A 14,345-nucleotide genomic window follows, 5' to 3' on the forward strand; every position below is an offset into this window, starting at 1 on the left:
GTATAATGAATATGTACAATGAAGACCACACCTCCTTGTGAGCAAGTCAATCAAAATGGCAGAAAGGGAATGCAACGTACTCGCTTTAGTTAATAAAGTGCTAAAAAGTCACCTAGATGTTAAGTACTGTTGCCTTTGATTAAAAAATTATTGTCATCTTTAACCTGCTAATTACCAGATGTACAATAATGTCTTCTGCTAAAAATGCTCTTAGATCTATATACATGTACATTGTCAATGTTAAGTTTAACTTTAAAGAAAACTTAGCATATGTACAGCTTGAGATTTGACTTTAGATTAAATTTACCATCTTTAACCTTTATTGTGATGATGTACATGAGGAATAGGAAGCCATGTTCCTTTACTAGATATAGAGAAACTTTATAGAATTAATTTAAAGGAAAAAATAAGATTAAGATTAGAATTCATTTTACTTATATTTTTAAGCTTTATCACTGATAAATATAAAACAGTTGTTGACAATTATTTTGACATATATTTTAAATGTTACAAAGTTTAACAATCAGTAAGTCAAGTGAGCAGTCTGTTGCTTACTCCCGACTATAAAGCCACAATAACTATGTAATTTCCATGACACCTGGAAAAGAAGGAAAAGAGAAAATATTGACTAAAATATTGTGGTCATGCCCAACATCAAACATTACAAAAAGCTTTACATTAAAATGAACATCAAATCTTGTTTAATAAAGCACTCTAAAATGTAAGATATATTTACTTAGTTAGAAGAATCTGTTTGTTACTACAATAATTAAACTTTTATCTTTAATCTTCAATTAATATAAGCACTTTAAGTGTAAGTAAGAAAGCCACTAGAATTATTCCAATTAAAAAGGAATATACATGCTACCTACACTGAGGAGGAGACTGCCCCTTATATAATTTTACCATATAAAATTACTGTTTTGAATAAAACTGGGGACAGGACATATCGTAAAATACCACTATAACTTTTTGAGTGATTAATTTGAACACATTTCTCAAGTTTTTTCTGAATTATAATAGGTTTCAACCAATTTGAATTCGGATGCTGATCAATTTGGGTCTTTTAGTAATATTTATCAACTACATGTGTTGATGAATAACATGACAAAGTATCATCTACTCATCCGGACAAAAAAGCATTTTAAATATTACTTTACAATTTACTTTCATATTATAAAATATAGCAAAATAATTTAATTAATAAAACAGTTAAAAATTACAGAATTTAATAATTTTCAAATGGGATATTTTAAAATATTTAATAAGTGTACAATTTACTTTAATTGTCAGTTAAAAAAAAAAGTTTTTACATTATCAGAGTGATATATCTGTGCATGAAGAAAATAAATTTTTAATGTAATACATTATATAGGCTAATTAATAGAACTGGTTACATTTATTTTACACTATAATAGAGACAAAGTGTCCTGTTACATATGTTACAAATGCATTTAATTTAATATCTTTAACAATCTTTTTGTTTGGTCACTTAAACATATAAATAACTCAGTTTTTGGCAGTTTATACATAAATTTTATGATTGAAGAAAAGTGTTACACAAACAAATCGATCAGCATCCGAATATACTGTGTTCTATCATTTACACACATGGAAGATATTATCACTTTAGTGGCATGGATTTGTCATCAAGTTATAATTCACATTAATAAAGGCTTTGCTAAGCCAATTTACCCCTCATGATTTGCGATGAAATGATACATTTGGAATGAACTGTATGATCGACTAAAATGAATTTAAAGTGTCATCACTTGAAATTGAATCGGGCTATATAACTTGTCTCTTTCACTTTCTCAAACATGTACCCCCCTCCCCCAAACACCTTCCTCTAACCACCCCCCCACCCCATAAAATAAAAGTTAATGGCTATAAGGATGGTAGCTGTTTCCACCTCCGCGTTTACTGCCACCAGTTTTTCCATAAGAACTCTGCTGCTGTGTTTGATCTTGTTGTCCATATGCTCCCCATCCACCAGAATAGTCATAGCCTCCATATCCACCATAGTTTCCATAACTCTGATCATAACCACCCCATCCGCCATAACCATAGCCCTGATTGTAGTCATATGCTCCTCCATATCCACCATATCCTCCTCCATATCCACCATATCCTTGATTTCCATAACCATAATTGTTGTATCCTTGATTACCATAACCTTGGTTTCCCCATCCTTGGTTCCAACCACCACGTCCCCCACGAGCACCACCACGACCACCGCCTCTGCCTTGACCAGTTGGTGTTGCCTTCTTAATGTCAACCTCTTGGCCACTTAGAACATGTTTCTGTTGATCAAGCACTTTCTTAACACCTTCTTCACTTTCAAATTCTACAAAACAGAAAGCTCTTCTCTGATCTTTAATTTTATCAAATGGCAGATCAATTTTTTCCACTTTTCCAAATGTTGAAAAATATGTTTTGATATCTTCTTCTGAACAGGCTGGGTCTACACGACCGACAAAGATTTTCCTAGCCCCTGTTCGCGGATTTGCTCGCTTTGGATCAATTGTGCGTCCGTGTAATTTAAGCTGCTCTTTTTCTTCCAATACTTTATCAACAGTTTCTGTTTTGGCAAAAACTATAAATCCGAAACCCCTGGACCTTTTTGTTTCGAGATCGGTTTTCAAGGTGCAATTTACCACATCGCCAAATTTTCCAAAATACTCTTTTAAGTCTTTCGTCGTCGTTTCCCAACTTAGACCACCCACAAAAAGCTTTCTTTCGTCTTCATTCGTTCCATCATCAGCGACCGTCGCGTCGCCGCCCGCTTGTTCATTTGTTTCCATGCTTTCTGATTCTGTGGTTGCGGCTTGTTCTTGGAAATCACCGTTGGCGTTGGCTTCTTCAAATTGCTCATAATCTGTACCTTCCTGAACTTCTGCCATATTGAAAGCTTAATAAAAATGATCTACACACTATAGTAACAATCTTTCAAACAATACGTCGTTTTAACATGCGTCTTTTCCCTAAAATACCGGTAAAACACGTGACTATATAACCTAGAGCTCTTTTCACTAGTCCGCCATTTGTGTTCGCTTTACTATCCAGTCTCTTATTTAACAATACGTTTCAATGTATTTCTAAGTGTCTGGTCGATCCAATCAAAGCTAAAATGGCGACCGCGAAAAAAGAAATGGAAAAGAAAGATACCCGGATGAAGGTTACAACAAAGAAAATGTCAATGGGTTTGTAAAGACCTGTTAATCGCGACTAAATTTTAAGAGTTATCTTTTGTTGAAAGATTCGTGAAACTGATTTGATTGGACAAGGGATGTAGATCAGACCAGTCTGATTTCATACAACATTTTTTATTACGTCATAGGCACGTAATAAAATGCAATAACAGTCCGAAGATGTCCCACGTGTGATTGTTTATAATTTGATCCAAAAATCTTGATACTATGGGCTCTTATTACCTGCGGAAGTCATAATTATGAAGCTGGTCAGACGGGATATTGACCGAAATGGCGAAGGGTATGATTTTAGTATAGTAAATTCTGACAGTGGCGTGAGTAGGTGACGTGTAGCCAACTGTAGAAATAACCACCTGACACAATCGTGCCACTAAAAATGAACTATTGACACTCATGTCAGAAATACCACTTTTTTAAAAACATTTTGTAAATCAAATCAAGAATTACATATTTATGAGAAATAATGGGACTCTGAGTCTGACTAAGTTATTTTATCATTATGCCAACAAGTCATTATCAGCAGGCAGTCATTATATTCATTGTTTGAATTAAATTTTAATATAATTTAAAATATATATATATTATTATTATTATATTATATCCTGTAGCCCTATCTGTCTTATATAGACTAACATTGCATTGTAGAAAAAAAGGGAGAAAAGAATGCTGCTGACTTAAGTTCATTGCATAATCCTGGGTTTAATTTTACTTAGTTTGTAGCTAGATTTTGATCATACACATGAACTGAAATATGACCATTATATAGGTTTATTCATTTAACAGCGCAGTTACAAACTGGAATTGACAAATACTAGGCCTACAGCCCAATTTCTGATAAGTAGAGCTCCATATCAACTCGGTCTAGCAAATTCAGCTTTTTGGGGAATAAATAAAACAATGGTGGTATAGTGTGTTATTACAGGGAGTTAACCTAACATAATCCCTAATATACCAGCCAAGTATAAAGTCCTTATCTTTCCTATTAGTGTTTAACATCCACTTTAGTAAGAGCATGTGCAGAGTTCTTTCCTGTGGAAGGAAACCAGAGTACCTAGAGTAAATCCATGAGGTTGAGAAGGCACCCCCTTCTCTAAGCCACATGTATACACCCACACAAGGGATCACAACCCCCTGCCTTGAATGAAAGGCAAATAAATTTCCCTTATAGCTATATTCAAGTTGAGAATTTGTTATTTTGAAATTATGTGAACAGGAATTGGCTCATACGATACAACTTCATGTAAATACATCTAAATGCTATGACACTTATTGAGAGTAAATGAAAATGGAACTCCTAAAACAGTTCTTAAAAATTCATTATCAGTAAAAGCTAGTGCACATAGTTTAGGTTGAACATAGTTTACCTGTTGTAAATAATCATTCACACTCTTAACAGTGTAAATTGGCTTCCAAAAACAGCATATGATTCTTCAAAGAAACCGACTGGTGTAAATCAACGTCTTCGTCCGAAGGATTAATTTTTGGTCATGGTCTGTAACTACGCCGTTTAGCAAATACACCTGATCATCATATTAGTAGTTTTTGTATTTTCACAATCGGAGCTCTCTGTCGACAAATAAGTAGCCTAACTGTCCACAAAAAGTACCCCAATATTAATTTAGACCGATACAAAACCGTAGCTACATGAATCTGACAAGTCATTTCTCTCATGCATAGCCCAGTGCCATTTGATAAGATTTATTGCATCAAAATGACTGCAAAAGGCAGTATACGACATAAAAATGTAATAATATATAGATGTTAAAACAAGATGTAGTAAATACAAAGACATAACACAAATAGAATATGTAGTAACATATGAGTAAAAGAGAAATATACCACAGCCTAGGCTACATGTACATTGATCTTCCATTAGCTCCATATTTTTGACATTATTAGCTGGAGAAATAAATGAACATTTTGTAAAGCTTTGTAATATGAGATAAAATTTGTGATTTTATTTATAGATCTGTGGTCCTTGTACCAGAAGAGCCAGAAGACATGTGGCATGCTTATAATATGGTACAAGTAGGGGACTATCTAGAATCTACAACTATCAGGTATTGGCACTTTTTTTTTGTCTTAAAATTATTTCTTTAACACATAGACCTAGAGTTCATTGACATCAAATATAAGCATTTGTATTGTTATCCACCCCACTGGTTAAATATTTTAACAACATTTTACCATCAAAGACCCCCTCCTTCCTGGTCCAACTGGAGATCTAATTATCAGCAGGGGTTCCAATTGCAACTCCCTGGCAGTAGTCTTAGTATACCATGTTAATAAAATAGTAATTAAACAATGATCAGAAAGACCTTAAATTTCACATCAAACATTTTCTCTAATCTGTGTCAGTTTATCAGAATAATAACATGACTCACGAAATCACAAAGTTGGCATTAGGTAAGACTAAATAAAGAGCTGACAGTTTTTGCTGTAATAGTTAAAAAATAGATAATGAAACTAGAATATGCCGAAAATGTCTGTCAAATTGTTTCTCTCTGAACCAAGATATTAGCGCTGCAATTTTAGGCTAGCCTTGATCGTCATTACTAACGTTGGCATGATAATAAACAAATTCTCAATTATCCATTTTTACGTTAAATTATCCTTCACAAAATGTATTCAAATCCACTAAATATTGCAGGCTAGTGATGTCATCGAGAGTTGATTATGCTCTGGATAAGTTAATTAATCATTAATATAACATTTCAGGCCTAATGAAAGACCTGCAATAGCTCTTGCATAATACATGTTTAAACTAAGGCCTTAGAATTAAGCTTGATCTTTTGTATAAACAAAAGTTATCAGATTTGAACTTAATAAATGAATAAAACGCACTATCAAGTGTTCTAGAATGAGTATTTATCCCTTGTCTTGTGCATGATATCTGTCAATACTGCATGTACATGTAATGTAAGATTCCACCTTAAACACAGGTGAAGTCAGTGGATGATCTAAAATGTAATACTGAAGATCCGGAATATTGTTTTATTTACAGCACCAGAAGAAAGACATGACTCTTAATCTAGATTTTTGAATGAAATCATTCTCTAATGAAATTAATTTTTTATGTCTTTGTTTTACAACAGAAAAGTAACATTAGAATCATCTACTGGTAGTGTTAGTGCCAACAAAGTCCGAACTACTTTGAATATAGAAGTTGAAACAGTAGACTTTGATAGTCAAGCATGTGTATTACGTGTCAAGGGTAGGAATGCATCTGAAAACCAATATGTTAAGGTAAATAATTATATATGTACCAATATTTAGTTACATTACTTTATGATTTATCATATCTTAAACCAACAATGTATTATGTGAAAACTAACAAAGATAATACATACATACTGTTATATCTATGTAATATTAGATTTGTGAACAAGATTTTACCACTGTCTTTAGAATTAATGTTTTATAACAAAATTTGTAAGTTGTTTGTTTTTGTAGCCTACTCATGAAAAAGTTTAAAAATGAGCTCATCCTCTTTGATTTGTTTGAAATTAAGCATTGAATTGGGTTAATCTGATGTCGTATTTCAAATAGTGATGGTAAATAGTTTTACATGTATACGATTAAAATTTCAGTCAGAAATATTAAGTGGATAAAATGAGTTGTATTTCAATATGGATCTGTGGTCCAACAATCTGATTAAAATACAGATCTATATTTCTTTTCATTTTTTTAATACTTGCAATGGCCTACACTACATGAAGAGCTGACCGGTTGTAACGAAAGGTCACGTCAGATGTCGCAACCAATCAGCGTTGATGTTTCTAGTGGAAAACCCACAGTTCAGTGCACCGTACGCAAGAACTCGCTGTAACAGACCGTTTCATTGGCTAATCCCTTACATCAACCAAAACACGGGTTATATAACAACCCTTCCAGATCCTAGTGTAGTAAAGACAAGTAAAACAAAATTTTGAACTATAAAAAACGGAAAGAAATAGGATCTGTGTTTTAATCAGATTGGTGGTCCAAATATTTAAATATAATCAGATGTCCACTTTGCAAAATTATTGAACCTTTAATTAGATCTACTTTTTTTTCCAACCAAAAATCAAATTCAAAGAGGTTTTGAAAATCTAAATACATCAATCATACATATATTTGATTAATATCTACTGTTCTACTTCTAGAACATACTAAAGTAATATACATATATTGGCCTTCTTGAAATATGATTTGATTTTCTTTACATTTGCATATTGAAATAATGACAAATAAAACAATATTTGTAGATGGGTGCATACCATACATTAGATCTGGAATTAAATAGAAAATTTACACTGGGTAAACATCTGTGGGATAGTGTTGTTTTAGAAAGATTAGGTTAGTATGAATTGTATCCTAATGAATTTAAATTAAAACAGCCAGAACAGTGTTGGTGGTATCTCAAAAATGAGAAAACACTGCATAATTATGTTTCATTGTGTCAATTTCATGATACAGATCCTATCATAAAAGTAATGCGATCACTCATCTTCACATTAACTCCTCTGAATATACAAGTTCTCATACATGTTGGCTATGATCAGTGCTTTCAGCTAAAATCATGAATTATTTCTGCTTTGCTCCCTTGATTATTTACCATAACAAGGTCAACAAATTTTGAAATAAACCACCCGTTACTTTAGTTCCAATCATTTTATGTGGCACAGATTCATATTTTGAATACATGTCCACACAAAGTTACAGATGTCGGGTACACCTAATATTTTATTATCTAAACTAAATTTATTATTTCCAGCACTGGTTTCTTACAACCATACAGCCTGATGTGAATCTGAAAGAAACTTCTGTTTCATTCAAAGAAAAATGAAATGGGGTTTATTATCCTACTTTTCTACATGTCTAAGCTAATAAAGACCAGTAATACACCATTGCCAGGGCGATAACACTATGCCCTACTCTTATTTTGCATTCCAACTGTCATGTGTTCTTTTATGTACAGGTACACAGGACCATAGTTTTTTTGTATCATGTGAACTGATAGACACTGTTCCTTGTCAGGCCCTCCATCCTACACCACTGACAAGTGGAAACCAAGTCAAAAATCCTGAGAACACCAGGAACGATCCCGTGACCTGCTGGTTATGAGCCACCGCGACTCCCTCATTCAAAGTGTTGTCAAATGATCAGTCAGTTGAGATAAATAGGATGTCACTACCCTGGTGAAATTCTCATATTTTACAAGAATAGATATTATAAAGAAAACTTCTGGAAGAAACTTATTTAGATTTTTAAAATATATGCTTCTGTTATAGATTATGCCTGTGATCCAACTCAGCATGCTGATTTAGCAGCTGTCATCATGCAAGAAGGTCTAGCACACATATGTCTTGTTACATCATGTATGACCTTAGTTCGTGCCAAACTGGAAACACATATTCCAAGAAAACGAAGAGGTTCATGTGAACAGCATACAAAGGTGATGATAATCTACTGTACACTTAAAAAAATAAAGATTTTTACAATTCTTTCATTTGGATGTGAACATTATTCTTTGGTAAATGGTGGGGGCGAGGGGAATGTATGCTTTAAATTGAGTTGATGAACTTTGCTACAGTAGAGTTTCATGTTTAGTTTCAATATTCCCGATTAAGCCTTGTAAACAGCAAAACCTTGAATAGTTTTTTGTCCGTGATAAAAAGTTAAAAATCCATGTCAACATGTGATTATGAATCTCTGAATCTCGCCATTCAATGCTTCAAATCCCACATAGATATGAACAAAGTAACAACAGGAATCTTATATTTGATGTTTTCACTTACCAACTATAAGTTTTAAAATATTTTCTTTGCATATATTATTACATTGGATATTTTAAATTGTATTGTTTTATAGAGACAGTCCTTGTTTCTCTTCTGTTGTTAATTTGTATTTTTATACGCCCACATTTTCATGTGGACGTATTATGCCGTCACCCCCATCCGTCCGTCCACACTTTGTTTGTGGACACTCTGCAGGTCACAATTTTTATCCGATTTTGACAAAACTTGAATGTAGGTCTATCTCCCAAAGATCTAGGTTCCTTTTGATATGGACATGTATTGGAGCATAACTTCATGGATTATGGCCCCTGGTTGTTTGAAAAAAACACGTTTTTAGCCTGTGGATACTCTAGAGGTCACAATTTCCATCTGATTTTGATGAAACTTGAAGTGCATGTTTATAACCCAAAGATCTTGGTTCCTCTCAATATTTGCGCAGATCGGATTGTAACTTCCTGGATTATGACCCCTGATTGTACAAAAAATCGCTTTTTTTTATTTTTTAGTTTGTTCTCTATCCATTTCTTGCAAAATGTGAGCATATCTTGCTTGACAACTGCTGGTTTCTATTTCCAGGGTTTACATAGATTTTATGATCAGATTCTCCAAGCTATTTTAAGACATGTTAATTTTGATGGTGAGTAAAGATTGCAAATTGTTTTTATACATTACCCGTCAAACATTGTTTGTACTATTGATTTTCTAAACTCTGAACATTTGTGACGATTATAATAAATACAACCAGGATCACAACATGATGTTTTATATTTTGTCCGTAATCCATTATGTGATTTATTGGGGTTTTTTTTTTTTTTGCAGTTGTTAAATGTGTACTTATTGCCAGTCCCGGTTTTGTCAAGGTAATTATTATTAAAGGAGCTAAATCTGTATTGTATAGAACCAAATATGGGTCAAAAGACACATATTAATGCAAAATAAGTGTATATAAAGTGATTTACATTCAATTTTAAAACTTTTGTTGTAATTTCTAATAAGTGAGCAGTCATTGAAAGCCAGTTGCTCATGCCATTCGTCCAATCTACATTAGAAGTACAGTTTGACATTTCACTTAAGCACTGACATTTCGACTTGATCATCATGGCGTCTCATTACAAAATGAGAGCATAGAGTATTTACCAGCATGTACTTGTTTTAAAATGGTTCACAGTATTTTAAATATTGGATTTCAGGAGCCCATGTTTTCACAATAAGATAACAACATCGCTATTGATTGGAATGAACCAATTGTTTGTGTTGGTAATGTTGAAGACTGGATAATTTTGAACTAGAGCTTTAGCCCTTTAACTAATTAATTAATTTCTAGTGATTGACCAATTCCCATTCTTTTCAACAGATGTGCCAAAGATTTGACAAATTTAGATCATACAATACTGTACCATAGGAATATATTGTAGAACTCTGAAAACCCAATACTTTCTCCTAAAGTCACATGTTTGTATTGAACTGTGCAAGTGTTTACAAACACCTCAAGAAAAACAGAAAAACTAAATTTTGCACAAACTGATGTCTGTTTTTAATATGGTTAGAGTCCAGTGTCCTGCCTTGTACTGACTCTCACTTTCCATTTGTGTCTTAATGTTTGAAATCTTTTTCTTACAGGATCAGTTTGCAGAGTATTTATTTGCTCAAGCTATTAAACAAGATTATAAAATACTTACAGAAAACAAATCAAAGTTTATTTTAGTTCATTCATCCTCAGGCTTTAAACATTCTTTAAAAGGTAGGTAGTTTTATTAGTCTCCTACTGGTGAAACTGGAGGGGACTGTTGGTTTTCTCTCCATCAGTCCATCTGTAGGTCTGTCATTTTTGTTTCTTCGGAAGGTTTTTAAGTAAACATTGAGATATTCTACACTGTTCATTTAACAGAAATATGGATCAAGTTCTGGATTTAGTGATATTTTGTTCAATTTTGACTGAATTAATACCCCTTTTTACTTTAAAATAGGTTAGGTTAAAGTTTGCATAATGTGGGATTGTGTTATTTTTACCAAATGATGGCCCTTTATTCACTTAAAATCCATGAAGATTCTGACATCCAGAATTGTTAAAGTTCAATTTTACAGATTTGATTCCATCAATACGTATTTGGATTCCATATTCTCAGATGATGATTATGGGCTGATGATTATGGTGGCCTTACACCCTGTATGCATACTTTTTCTAGAACACCTCATACCATTCCTCATTTGAGTTCACATATCTGACATAATTTCTGTTGTACTTATGAATAATAGTAAGTGCAGGAGGACTGTAATACACTCAAACAAACCTTTGCACAAGGCAAGCTACACAGACATTGCGAGAAATAACATCAAATCAGTTGGTTCAGTGTTTATGAAAATAATGACTAATAATGATCAAACCAGTAACCTTGGCTTTTGAATGTTATTATTTGTTTCGTCTATTTTCAGAAATATTAGCAGACCCAGTAGTTACATCTAAACTAGCAGACACCAAAGCTGCAGGTGAAGTAAGAGCATTAGATGATTTTTACCAAATGTTACAAAATGATCCAGATAGAGCGTTTTATGGGTAGGTATCATTTTATAGCAAAATATGTAAATTGACTACGGTCTAATAATGAGAAGTTGATGTAGTTTGAAACAAAATCTAATAATGCATAAAATATATTTGTCTCATCATCATATATATATAAATGATCCCTTGTTGGAAATGAAATGAAATGGGGTTTAACATCCTACTGTTCTGAAATAGAGTTTGCTTGCTAAGTTAGGCATATGACCCAACTCCTTTTCATGCAAGATGGGGAGTGGAACCATGTCACTTGTCTAAATGACAGACCTTATGAGCTAGATCCCTTGTTGGACAGAATAAACAAATATGATTGCCTTAATGTTACAGTCATTTTTTTTTCCTTTAATTGATAAGGTTTGTGTAATTATTGTCCATTATTATCTTTCAGATTTAAACAAATAGAAAAGGCTGCCAATTTAAATGCTATAGAAGTTTTATTAGTATCTGATGAACTCTTCAGGTACTGTAATTGATAATTTCTGTGATTATTTAGTGTTATTGTTTTTGCCTTGAATACCTTGAAAATGTGCAGGAATAACATGACCATAGGGGTAAAGCGAAATGAAAATCAGAGGATCTTAATTATTTAAAACCATAAAGGAACTAAACCTCTTTGATTCTGGTTAAAATAAAGCATTCAATTAAGAATTTATCTAATGTGCTATTTCAATTTAAATTGATGTTTCGACAGATTAAAAAAAAGTTTCTTGTTTGTCAACCCACAAAACAAATCAACAAATAAAATTGACAGTTTTAATTTTAATCTCTATCAAAGAGGTCTTGTCATTTTAAATTTACATAAGAATAATTATTCTTAAACCATATTAGTTGATCAGTTGTATGTACTAATATTTGACATGTAGAATTGTATTAACTGTCTTAAACTGGTTATTTTACATACAGGTCAAATGATGTTCAGAAAAGACAACGTTATGTGAGATTAGTTGATTCAGTTAAAGAAAATGGTGGAGAAGTAAAAATATTTTCTAGTTTACATGTTTCAGGAGAACGTAAGTTATTTCTCTCTCAGAAATTTAATGTTTAAAACAAGAGGCTCAAGGACTGTAATCATTCAACACTTAAGAGTACATGTACAAAACATATAGGGATGTAAGCTTTTTCATTTAATTAAAGATTTAGATAAAGAGCTGATAGTTTATTCTCACTATAATAGTTTAAAAATAGATAATGAAAAGGGAATATGTTGAAATTTTCAGTCAAATTACTTCATTCTGAGCTAAGTTAGGGCTGATTGGAGTATAGCAAAGTCTCGATTGTCATTGCTACGATAGCAAACAAAGTCTTGATTATCCACTTGTTTATTTAAATCATTAACTGCAAATCTATTGCAACTCAAGAGCAACCGATGATGCGCTAGAGAGTTGATTATGGTCTTGTCATGTTTATAAATATTTAATCAATAATTTATATAATATTTAAGGCCTAAAGAAGGAAATGCAATAGGCAGATTTAGCTCTTGAATAATGCATGTTTAAGTTTGATATGTTGATTTAGTTTGCAAACTGGGAGTCCGTCTGCATTTAAAATTTTAGTCTTGTAGATTTTGTGTCCAGCAAGATAAGTGAAAAATTAAATTAAAATTAGTAAACGAACCAACTTCCGCTTAATCCTTGGAAATGAACATTAAATTGAGCTTGTCTTACCAACATCGGATCAATACTTTATTTTGACCTAAATAAGGTTTAGCTTACGGCTAAGAGGACAACAAAAATTATTTGTTGGTGTTCTACCAATGCTGATGGATACTTGTAGCAATATACCAATATATATAATGTATGCCAAGTTTCTCGAAGCAAGACTGTCAGCAACAAATAATCTGTAATATTAAGGCTATCAATTCCAAGTTAACTTTTTAGGGTCTTCGAATAGCCCAACAGCTTATGCTATATCACTGTTGTGTTTCATCTGTATTAGTGTTTGAATGATATCAATACAATTCATCTATAAATTTGATTTGAGTTCTGTACAATACTGTTCCTATTGCATTAAAATACACTTTCATGACAGTATTTTATTTCAAATCCTTTCGGGGCTATATTCACAATTGTTGGCTTAGATCACAATGAAAAAGTATATATTTTTCTTTGCAGAATTAGGTCAACTAACTGGTGTAGCTGCAATATTACGCTTTCCTATGTCGGATGATACCTCAGATGAAGACTAATTTTGTTAATGCTTTGTTTTATCCTATTAAATTATTTTTACTTCTTATTCACTTTTTATTTTTATACGCCCACCTATTCATGTGGACATATGCATTGCCCCTTTCCGTCTGTCTCAAAAAGATCTCGATTCCTTTCGATGTTGGCATGTATCTGACCATAACGTCATGGATTATGGCCCCTGATTGTACGAAAAATCATGTTTTAGCTTGTGGAAACTCTAGAGGTCACAATTTTCATCTGATTTTGATGAAAGTTGATATGCATGTTTATAACCTAAAGTTCTGGTTTCCTTTTGATATTCGTGCATTTCGGATTGTAAGTTCCTGAATTATGGCCTCTAATTGTACGAAAAATCACGTTTTTAGCTTGTGGTTCCTCTAGAGGTCACAATTATTATCCGATTCAAAAAAAAGGTCGAATATATCACCATTACACCGAAATGTCAGATGAGTTCGAATTCGTGAAAATTGAACCAAAACTGCCAGACAAAGTGATCTCCCCTCATATGCAAATTCCGGTTGTGGACCCTCTAGATGTCATAATGTTGATGAAACCTGAAATACATGGTTATAACCCAAAGATCTTGGTTCCTTTCGATATTCACGCATAT

At 32.7% G+C, this 14,345-nt stretch overlaps 2 protein-coding genes across 2 annotated transcripts; one reads left to right on the top strand and one right to left on the bottom strand.

Moving 5' to 3' along the window:
- Positions 1-424: 424 nt before the first annotated feature.
- Positions 425-3,073, bottom strand: LOC126825079 (heterogeneous nuclear ribonucleoprotein D-like). The gene is made up of 2 exons (XM_050554533.1): positions 1,913-3,073; positions 425-598 (listed from the first exon to the last, which is right to left on the bottom strand). The coding sequence occupies exons 1-2, from the start codon at positions 2,901-2,903 to the stop codon at positions 579-581; spliced, it is 1,011 nt and encodes a 336-aa protein (XP_050410490.1). The 5' UTR covers positions 2,904-3,073; the 3' UTR covers positions 425-578.
- A 204-nt stretch (positions 3,074-3,277) lies between these two features.
- On the top strand, positions 3,278-13,781 carry LOC126824145 (protein pelota homolog). The gene is made up of 12 exons (XM_050553318.1): positions 3,278-3,492; positions 5,180-5,272; positions 6,308-6,458; positions 7,460-7,550; positions 8,486-8,649; positions 9,569-9,629; positions 9,812-9,852; positions 10,613-10,733; positions 11,426-11,546; positions 11,938-12,009; positions 12,453-12,559; positions 13,661-13,781. Exons 1-12 carry the CDS (start codon positions 3,452-3,454, stop codon positions 13,732-13,734), a joined length of 1,137 nt encoding a protein of 378 aa, XP_050409275.1. The 5' UTR covers positions 3,278-3,451; the 3' UTR covers positions 13,735-13,781.
- The last annotated feature ends 564 nt before the right edge of the window (positions 13,782-14,345 follow it).

Source organism: Patella vulgata, chromosome 6, assembly GCF_932274485.2.
Source record: "Patella vulgata chromosome 6, xgPatVulg1.2, whole genome shotgun sequence".
In the NCBI taxonomy this organism is placed as follows: Eukaryota; Metazoa; Mollusca; class Gastropoda; family Patellidae; genus Patella; species Patella vulgata.

Coding starts and splice junctions, on each gene's coding strand:
- LOC126825079 (XM_050554533.1), bottom strand. CDS start 2,903: ATGGCAGAAGTTCAGGAAGGTACAGATTATGAGCAATTTGAAGAAGCC. Junction 599..1,912: donor TGGTGGCAGTAAACGCGGAG/GTGGAAACAGCT, acceptor CTTCTTTTCCAG/GTGTCATGGAAATTACATAG.
- LOC126824145 (XM_050553318.1), top strand. CDS start 3,452: ATGAAGCTGGTCAGACGGGATATTGACCGAAATGGCGAAGG. Junction 8,650..9,568: donor CATGTGAACAGCATACAAAG/GTGATGATAATC, acceptor TTCTATTTCCAG/GGTTTACATAGATTTTATGA. Junction 11,547..11,937: donor CCAGATAGAGCGTTTTATGG/GTAGGTATCATT, acceptor ATTATCTTTCAG/ATTTAAACAAATAGAAAAGG.